General features: G+C 29.5%; 4 protein-coding genes across 4 annotated transcripts; 3 read left to right on the top strand and 1 right to left on the bottom strand.

Annotated features, from left to right (window-relative positions):
- Positions 1-1,241: 1,241 nt before the first annotated feature.
- Positions 1,242-2,642, top strand: KGD2 (dihydrolipoyl transsuccinylase; the record flags this gene model as incomplete). The annotated part of the gene is made up of 1 exon (XM_064860032.1): positions 1,242-2,642. The coding sequence occupies one exon, from the start codon at positions 1,242-1,244 to the stop codon at positions 2,640-2,642; it is 1,401 nt and encodes a 466-aa protein (XP_064713405.1).
- A 355-nt stretch (positions 2,643-2,997) lies between these two features.
- Positions 2,998-4,299, bottom strand: EKI1 (bifunctional choline kinase/ethanolamine kinase EKI1; the record flags this gene model as incomplete). The annotated part of the gene is made up of 1 exon (XM_064860031.1): positions 2,998-4,299. One exon carries the CDS (start codon positions 4,297-4,299, stop codon positions 2,998-3,000), a length of 1,302 nt encoding a protein of 433 aa, XP_064713404.1.
- A 1,310-nt stretch (positions 4,300-5,609) lies between these two features.
- Positions 5,610-7,754, top strand: SWI5 (DNA-binding transcription factor SWI5; the record flags this gene model as incomplete). The annotated part of the gene is made up of 1 exon (XM_064860030.1): positions 5,610-7,754. One exon carries the CDS (start codon positions 5,610-5,612, stop codon positions 7,752-7,754), a length of 2,145 nt encoding a protein of 714 aa, XP_064713403.1.
- A 1,011-nt stretch (positions 7,755-8,765) lies between these two features.
- PWA37_003506 (uncharacterized protein) lies at positions 8,766-9,932 on the top strand (the record flags this gene model as incomplete). Its single annotated transcript, XM_064860029.1, has 1 exon — positions 8,766-9,932. The coding sequence occupies one exon, from the start codon at positions 8,766-8,768 to the stop codon at positions 9,930-9,932; it is 1,167 nt and encodes a 388-aa protein (XP_064713402.1).
- Between the last annotated feature and the right edge of the window lie 469 nt (positions 9,933-10,401).

Genomic DNA, 10,401 nt, shown 5'->3' with positions numbered 1-10,401 from the left:
TTCTATAGAAAAACAGCAAAGTGTGGGGAGGATAAATCAGTAATTAAGCAGCACAAATAATAGAAGGGAGACAAAAAATAAATAATTAAATAATTAAATAATTAAATAATTAAATAAGACTAACGCAACTATGTAACAATCAAGAATCGAACATACGAATTCTTACCATATTAAGCACTCTTGTGCTTTTTCAATCTTTAATATTTAAAAGTAAAAGCAAAAGTAAAGAAAAAAAAAGGGGGGGTGAAGGAGAAGAACGGCAGCAATCAAAATATTAAACTATGATATGAGCACTTTGTTTTGTTTTGTTTTGTTTTTTTTAACTGTCTTTGATTGGTTATGTTTAATTTTTTTTTTTCTTGTAAAAAACAAAACAAAAAGAAAAAAAAAATAAGAACAATTAGAGATATACATTTGACTTACCTTACTATCATCTTTTTTTTTTTTAAAAAAAAAATTTCCTGTTCCCCGAAGAAAAATAAAAGTTTATTCGTGCGTTTCACGGATTACCTATGGGCTACGATTATTTTTCTTTTTTTTTATTTTCCTAAGATTACGGGTGTGTCAATGATGGTTTAGTAAATGTTTCTTTGAAGAAAAAGAAAAAGAGATAAAAAGAACTAGTAGTTGTTATATGTAGTTAACCAATCTAAAATAAGACAATTTGGTTCTTCTGTTTTGTTTGTCTGTTTGTTTCGTTGTCTGATGCTATCAAGCAATAGAATTCTCAATGACTGTAGTAAAGAGAAGCCTTCTTGTTTCTCCTTCTCTCTCTCTCTCTCTCTCTCTCTACCCTTTCTCTTCTTCTTCTTTTTCCTCTCGGATCTCCATCTTGTAAAGTTTTTTTTTCACTTGGTTGGCACTTTTCTTCAATCTTAAATTTAATTCAAATCGTTCTTTGTGCACATATACACACACACACATATATATATATATAAGAATTTATTTCCTATTGCAGAGTCCATATGATATATAAAGGCATAGAGTGATTTTCCATGTTCCACTGTGATTAACCAACTTTATCTCTACTGTTGTTTTCAGTCGTTTCTTTTTTTTTCTAATAGATTGCTGTTCCCATCTGGAAAAAAAAGGGGAAATTTTTGTATTAGAATAATATACTCATAAAGATATAAAAAATTGGCTTGGAGTAATAAGTAAAGTGGATTTCTAATATCACATTTTAAACATACACAAAAAAAATCATACATTAGTACAGGTACACGCGCATAAGTTGTTTAACCATGTTGTCTAGAACTGCTAAAAAACCATTAACGAATATAGTTAAAACTGCAACCCACAAAAGATGTATTCAAACAGTCTCCAGTGGCATAATACATAGCCACCGTAATCTTTATATTAATAGAAACAATGACGGTAAATTCATGAATTTTACTCGTTCCAATAAATTTGCAAACAAATATAGTAATAATATAAATGTTAGTAATTCAATCGGTTTACGTTATAATTCCACATCTGTTAAAGTCCCACAAATGGCAGAATCTTTGACAGAAGGTTCCTTGAAAGAATTCACCAGGAAAGTAGGGGACTATATTGCCGCAGATGAATTGTTAGCTACCATCGAAACTGATAAGATTGACGTAGAAGTTACTGCCCCTGTCTCTGGTATCATCGCAAAATTGAATTTTCAACCCGAAGATATTGTCACCGTTGGTGAAGAATTGGCCCAGATCAAACCAGGTGAAGTATCTGCTGGTGATGCTACTGCTACTGCTACTGCTTCTGCAGACACTGCTACTCCTGCTGGTACTACTTCTTCTACTTCTTCCGAGGCTTCCAAAAGACAAACCTCTTCTTCATCTTCTCCTGCAAATGCTGCGGACACAAAGAAGGAAACCCCATCATCTGCTGTTCCAAAGCCCATTACGCCAGAAAAGAAGACTACTACTCCTCTAAATACTGCATCCCAATCTTTCACTCCATTCCAACGTAATGAAAATAAAGTCAAGATGAATAGAATGAGACTAAGAATTGCTGAAAGATTAAAAGAATCTCAAAATACTGCTGCGTCATTGACCACTTTCAATGAAGTCGACATGAGTGCACTATTAGAAATGAGAAAATTGTATAAAGATGAAATTATTAAGAAGACCGGTGTTAAATTCGGTTTTATGGGTCTCTTCTCTAAAGCTTGTACTTTAGCTGCTAAAGATATTCCTGCAATTAATGCTGCAATCGAAGGTGACCATATTGTCTACCGTGATTACACTGATATTTCAGTGGCAGTGGCTACACCAAAGGGTTTAGTAACTCCAATTGTTCGTAACGCTGAATCGTTATCTGTCTTAGAGATTGAACAAGAAATTGCAAGATTGGGTCAAAAGGCAAGAGATGGTAAGTTAACTTTGGAGGATATGACTGGTGGTACCTTCACTATTTCTAATGGTGGTGTCTTTGGTTCATTATATGGTACTCCAATCATCAATATGCCACAGACTGCTGTCTTAGGGTTACATGGTGTCAAAGAAAGACCAGTTACTGTAAATGGACAAATTGTCTCTAGACCAATGATGTATTTGGCTTTGACTTACGATCATAGATTATTGGATGGCAGAGAAGCTGTTACTTTCTTGAAGACGGTTAAGGAATTAGTTGAAGATCCGAGAAAAATGTTACTAGCATGATTTGAATCTTTGATTTTCTAATTTTTTTTTTGGGCCCAACTTATTATGAAAACAATATCCTTGTATTTTATGTTATAATAACATTCATTTTAGTTAGTTATATTCACTATATATTTATTCCTCAGAAGAAAAAAAACAACATTATCACAAATACTTTAACCTCTTTTTGATTTTTTTTGAAAGTATATCAATAAGTTCTAGAACAGTATCTATATTTTTTTTTTTCAGAAATTAGTGGTATGTTCCGATATCGTTGCTAATAAATTTATTGATATTATTATGTATATTTATAGTTGATACTGTCACTATGCAAAAAAAGTATAAGTTTATAATATATGTGTAATTTATAAATTTTCTACGGAATTAAGTTAATATCTAAATATTGTACATCTTCCATAATGCAGTCATCTTTTGTAGCGATCCTGAATTTAATTAAATCACCCCAAAAGAATGATAATTTATCTTTACAAAAATTCATATAATCGAAATAGTCATCATTCTTATTAATATCGTTAGAAACTTCGCTGGTACTGTAATTGGAATGATTATTACTATCTTCTTCAATTAGATCTGAAGATAATGTTTCAACATCATATTCATCATTTTGGTCCATATCATTACAAGTGCTTGGATTAATTAATCCACCACTTTGCAAAATTGCCCAAAGTGCCCAAAACAATTGAGTAACACCTCTCCATTTAATTACTTGATTATACAAAATTTTTAATTCTTCAACTCGAATTGTTTCTTTTGATTTATTATCTTTTTTGTGACATAAATAACTACTTAAAAATGTTAAAATCTTCTCTTGACTTGGATACCTAGACTTAAGACATCTATATGATTGTGTTGAATTAACATTGTAATCATGCATGCATTCAGTAAGGAAATTAGATAAATCAAAAGCAATAAAATTTGGGCCAGAATATTCGTAATCAATAAACTTAATGTTAGGTTCTTGATTATAACAAGTATTCTTTTCTACTAATATATTGCCTTGTTGAGTATCATTATGACAAAAAACTATTGAATTATTAGTATTTGAATAATCTGATAGAACCCATTCTTTATACTTTGCAATTATTTTTTTAAATCTACTCCAATCTTTAGATAATACAAAAGTTTTAAGGTTATATCCATTATTTCTTTGTAACCAATCGTTTGTTAATGGAGATTCAATAATTGAAAGCCATTGTTCTATCTTAGTCCATGCAAAACCATCTTTAAATCTGTTAATATCAGATTTATCAGGTTTGGGTGACTGGAAATGTAATATGGAAAATTTGTGAGCAATAACTTTGAAAAATGGTTCACTAACCATTTCTCTTTGTGACAAAGATTTAAATCCATCTAAAAACTTTTCTACTCTACCATTTCTAAATGGTAGTAAAATTTTAACCGATCCAACTTCTTCTGGAACTTTTTGAATATTTTTCAATTCGTCTTCTCTATCTACCAAAGAATTCATTTTACTACCAAAAATTCTGACTAAATAATTTGTGCAAATGCCATCATCAAATATTGATAGTTTATAAATAACATTTGTCAGTGCACCCTTTATTTTGGTAATTTTGTATGAATTATATTCATTATTAGTTAAATATGGAACTAGAACCCAAGGTGAATCAATTGGAATTGTACAGTCCAAATAGTTCATAATCTAGGCAAATAACAGAAACAGAAGAAAATATTAATAGTACCAAAAAAAATGAATGATATATTATCTAAATTTTGGATATTTCACTGCTCTTTTTCACTCTCGTCAGTGCTTTTTTTCTAATCACTTTCTTATCTACGGATTATTTTTGTACTGGTATTCTATTTCCGATTCTCTTTACTTGTATAGAATGCTGTAAAAACTATTTTATTACAAAGCAACTGTAGATTTATATCAGGTTTCTATTTCATTTATTTTGTAGTATCTATATCTATTTGTACGCACAAGTCAATAATGAAATTTATTTGTGTTTTGTGTTGTATAAAAAAAAATTAATCAAGATACTCATCTATGTTGATTTATTACTATATATACATATAGAAAAATAGACTTTGATATAAATTTTAAGGAAGAAAAGGATGAAATAAGTTATAATATTTATATATAGATAAAAAGAAGGCATTTAAACAGTATTCTGGAGAATATAAATAGAGATTAAATAATGATATTAAATATTGTCCTTTGTTGGGTGCTAAAACAAGAAACAGTACAAGACAATAGAATATTGTAAGCAACAAGTCCTAGTTAGAGTCAAATCAGGATGAAGAGGTGGCACAACCTTTTCTTTAATTTATGGCAGAGTGTTGATCCTTTTCTCTCCTTTTTCGTCCCTCTCTTGCTTTTATGCTTGTTGATGTTGCTTTAAGAACTTTTTTTGTGATCTTTGTTTCTTTTATTTATTTTTTTTTTTTATCTTCACAATTCGTCCCATTTTGTCCTGTTTTGCTATTTTAGGTAATGCAGTGGAGGGATCACTATGTTTACCTCTTTTGGTAATATGTAAACATTGAATTTTCCAGATCTGTTCAAAAAAGAATTTTGCAAATCAAAAAAAAATTAGAAAGATAAAGGAAGAAAGAAAAAATTCCTGCAATAGAAAGTAAGAGATTGAAACTGGTATAAGGATATTAATTATTTTGTTGCTCCTTAAAACAAGAGAAAATTGTTCTTTTACAGTACTTTGTTGGCTTAAAGCGATTAGGTTGCAACACTAAAGTTAATTGCATTGTAATATACATAAACCAGAATTGCAAACATTATAGTTGTTAAGTTTTATATGGGCATATTTGTATGACCTATTTTTTGCATTTTGCTTTTGCTTTTTTCAAAACTAGTAACAAGTTTTCATTGTTGGCTATTAATATTTGCTTATTACATTTAATAAGTGTTCATTATTTATCAGAAGGTAAATCAAGTAGAAGGTAAAAAAAAAAGGAAACAATCAAAGTGAAACTAATTTTGTCTTACTCATGGATTCAAATGAAACTAGGTGGATGATAAATCCTATTGATTTATTCAAAAATGAAAAGAGGACTACATTTAGTAAATATGAGGATATAAATCTTAATGAATTTGACATTTTTTTATCTAGCAATAGTGCTGATGGCGCTCATGATGATGGCAAGGAAAATAAAAAAGTGTATGGGGATTATAATTTTCCTATTGATAATCAAGATATTCCAATGACACCTATTGATATAGAAACAGATAATAATTTATATACATATAATAATAATAGCAGTAATGATAATGATAATAATAAAGAAAATGAAAGTAACAATATTCTTATAAATAATAAAAATAATTTAGGTCAAGAGAATGTGGCTCCAGCAGAACTTATGAACTCTTTAATCTGGGACGAGCTTCTCTTAGATTATGTTAACTCTAATCCATTACCTTGTGTTCCAATACAAGATACTACTAATGATTCAAATAATAGTAATCAGGCCACGGGGATACTAGATAATTTAAATAAAATGGATCAGCAATTGTTGGAACAACAAGAACAATTAAATATTGAGATCCAAAAACAGAAAAAGATGAATAAGTTGTTAGAAGAAAAATTGAAACAAACACAGCTACAACAACAAGAGTTAAGAAAAATTTTAAAGGAGCAGCAAGCTTTAAGCTCAGTGAGGTTTGTATTAGGTGATATTACACAATCCTCAAGGTTAAATAACACACCTAAGAAAAAAATAAAAGAATTTAATGTCAGCAAAAGTACGAATAATTCGCCTATCAAGAAAATTCAAAACACAAAACTATCCTTTGTAAATTCATTGCATTCTACGAGCAAGAACAATAATAAAAGCAATAATGGTAATGGTAATGGTATTAATAACAGTTCCCCAAAGAGACGCCAATACAGATTTAAAAATAATGTATCAGATAACGATTCGACAAAACAAAAATTTCAAAGGATTAAAGATAAGAATTTGAAAATTAATTTTACTACAACTTTGACTCCAAAAGATCAAGATAATTTTCTAACGGATAGTGCTCTATCTTCACCCATTCGTGCAAGTCCAAACAGATTGTATGTTGGGTCACCTACTCGTGAATACTTGGATAAGGGTTCACCTGTTTTAGGGAATGATCTACGACAGAATTTAGATATAAATACAAATCTAATTTCATTGCAGCCACTGGCTGATGATGTATTGAATAGATCGCCTACTAATAATAACTTTAAAGAAGCTACTCTTTTAGATGATCTTCCAACCACATTTCAAGATACCCCAATAAGAACTAAAGACTATATTAGTCCTATTAGTATTTTAATGCCACCATCTGAAGATCATCATGACACGAGGAGTCCCTCTAAATCAACAATTATTAAAAACCCAATCCCTTTTGTGTATTCATCACAAAAAGAATTGAAAAAAATTCCTGCTATTTCTAAATCAAGCAAATTAAATGAAAGTTTTATACATGTCAATAAAACACCATCATCAACCCTAGAATTAAGAGATTCGTCAAAGAAGTTACTTTCAGATCTAAACAGACAATTGGAGCAATCTGAGCATCAGGTAAAGCCGGTCAGTCCGTCTAAAGGATCAAGAAAATTTACAAAGTTGTCTAGAGATGAATTGGATAGATACGTTAAAGAATTACCGGATAGGTTATTTGAATGTTTATATCCAAATTGTGGTAAATTTTTTAAGAGAAGATATAATATTAGAACGCATATTCAAACACATTTAGAAGACCGTCCATATAGTTGTGATTTTCCTGGTTGTAATAAAGCTTTCGTTAGAAATCATGATTTAATCAGACATAAAAAGACCCATTTAAAGAAGAAATTTGTATGCCCATGTGGTAAAATTTATTATAGGGAAGAACAGCTATTTTCACATCAAAATAAAATGATTTGTATAGGGGGTAAGCAATATTATAATGTTCTTACAGAACAACCATCAAGAAGTTCTAACCTTTTGTGCAAAGATGTTACCACAAGATCAGATTCACTGGCATCAAGCAATCTACCGTCTTCTAGTGAATCATTTAACAGAGAAGATTCAAATAAAGAGAATTCGTATGGTACAAGTTTAGTATTCAAAATGAAACGTCATTCAATCGATTCCCCCGTAAATAAAGATATTAATAGTATATAGAGAGATATATACTTTTCTGTAGATTTAAAAAGTTTTATTTTATGTATTGAAAATACAGACTCAATTGTTGAAATACATGAAGAGGATAAGAAAAAATTCAATAATAACAATAATATTTCCTATTTACAATTGAAAATTTAATGTTATTAAAAAAATTAAAGGTTCCTAAACCAATATCTTTTTTTATCTGTAACATTATCAAGTCATGTAGTTTTTGATTCAGTAGGTTTGGCTATATCTGCTGCTTAGAACTTGTAATCTTCTCCAAGAATTGTGTTTTGTTTGTCTTTTTAGGATATGCCATTAAAGAGCAAGTTTTTGTTGATTTTTTTTTTCAATAAAAGAACCTACACCAACAAAAGAATGAATGTAGAAATTTAAGTGAAATATTATTTTCAAAACAGTATTAGCTCTAATAGAGCCTTTATTGTTAAAGTTTTAAGAGGTCTTTTAGAAAATTATGTATGCTACAGTGCCCTTTGTAAAGGTTATTTCTTGCATAAATTATACAACAAAATTTATCATTTATAATGACAAGAAAGACAATCAATTATTTGTGATATTCTTTGATAGTACCATTGTTATTTTGTGCTTTTCCTGTTTTCTTTTTTTTTTTTGTTCTTGAAGGGAATCATTTAAACAATTCTTCTTGAAAAATACTGTAAAGGTTATTTTACTCTAATTGATATCAGATCTTTCTTTCTACTCAGAATATACATTTTACTAAATTAACTGTAATGGTTAAAATACATTACCTTAATTAATAAAGGTTAGATATATAAAAGATATAAAAAGAATAGCAATGCAAGCTGGATATTGTTGGATACTGTAATCCTTTCGAATGAATAAGTCGCTTTGTATCGTATTTCTTCATCTTGTGTAAATCAAAACTTGCTTTTGTTCCATTTTATCTTGTAATCAGTGATTATGTATAACACAACACAAAATATAGAGTGGTATAAACATATAGAAAGTACAAAAACTTAGATAGCCTCAGAAAAATTGTTAACTATGGATACTTCAAACCCACTTTTTTATTTATTGTTTAAAAGAGATGATGATGAATCTTCGGCCCCATCACAATGTCCTACAGAAAATGATTTTGATGGAAAGACTAACTTAAGAATTTTATCTATCTTTATAATTCTAATCTCATCAGCTCTTGGTGCTTTTTTTCCTATTCTTTCATCTAGATATTCCTTTGTCAGATTGCCTAATTGGTGTTTCTTTATAGCAAAATTTTTTGGGTCTGGTGTTATTGTAGCAACAGCATTTATTCATTTGTTACAACCCGCGAATGAGGCGTTGAGTAATGATTGTTTAGGTGGTACATTAGCAGAATATCCATGGGCTTTTGGTATTTGTTTGATGTCTCTATTTTTACTTTTCTTAGTAGAAATTGTTAGTCATTATCTAATCGAAGGTGCATTCCATGAAGAAGAATCGACAGTAGATGATGATAAAAAACTGTTAGATGATTCTGATAATGAAGATTTGGCTGACAAAGGAAAGGTATTTGTTCGTGATGTAAAATTAAATCATAATGATGTGGAGAATAAACCTGAACAGCAGTCTAAAAGAGTTTTTACAGCAATTCCCGGTGAAGGTCATTATGATCATCAAAAAAATCATCAAGATTTAAGTCAAATAGGGACACCTTTGCAGGAAGATGATAAGGAAAATTATTCATCCCAAATTTTGGCAGTGTTGTTTTTAGAATTTGGTATTATTTTCCATTCTGTTTTCATTGGATTGTCATTAGCTGTGTCTGGTGATGAATTTGAAACATTATTTATTGTTCTTGTTTTCCATCAAATGTTTGAAGGTTTGGGTTTAGGAACAAGAATTGCAGAAACTAATTGGCCAAAAAGCAAAAGATTTACACCATGGTTGATGGCATTGGCATTTTCTTTGACTACACCTATTGCAGTGGCTATTGGTATTGGCGTTAGACATTCTTTTATTCCTGGATCCAGAAAGGCATTAATTTCAAATGGTGTCTTTGATTCTATTTCTTCAGGTATATTGATTTATACAGGTTTGGTAGAATTAATGGCCCATGAGTTTTTATTCTCTAATGAATTTAAAGGTCGTGAAGGTTTTAAGAAAATGGTAGTTGCATATATTATCATGTGTTGTGGTACAGGTTTAATGGCTTTATTGGGTAAATGGGCCTGATGTAATAAGTAATCTGAAACAAATTATATAATTTTTTTATTTCTAAATATTTGTGTATTATAATAACATATATTTATTTGTCAATTTACTTTGATTTGAATATTTTACTATCCTGACACAGTTTTTTATTTCTTTTTATAAACTGCTTCCAAGTTTTTCTTCATAACTTCCTTCATGTAAGATAAGATAGCTTATTTAGGTATTTATGGTAGTAAAAAATATATATAAAGGGAAAATTACCATTAAATCATAAGCAAACGTATTAGAAAGAGAGAAGGTGGAAAAATGAAGATCCGTTGACATTTTTAGGAGGTTAAATCAATAATATTTACTATATGAAGGCCATGTAGGAAAACATTTTAGAAAAAAATTTCTGAATTTTCAGATTATACTACATAAAAAAAGTTTGCTTTATGGTTTGTATTAGTAGAAGTGGCTGAAATGAAAAATATCTATGTGGAATAATTGT

Source organism: Arxiozyma heterogenica (assembly GCF_036370985.1).
Source record: "Arxiozyma heterogenica strain weizmannii chromosome Unknown scaffold_27, whole genome shotgun sequence".
NCBI classification, from domain to species: Eukaryota; Fungi; Ascomycota; class Saccharomycetes; order Saccharomycetales; family Saccharomycetaceae; genus Arxiozyma; species Arxiozyma heterogenica.
This window is presented reverse-complemented; position numbering and strand designations above follow the sequence as displayed.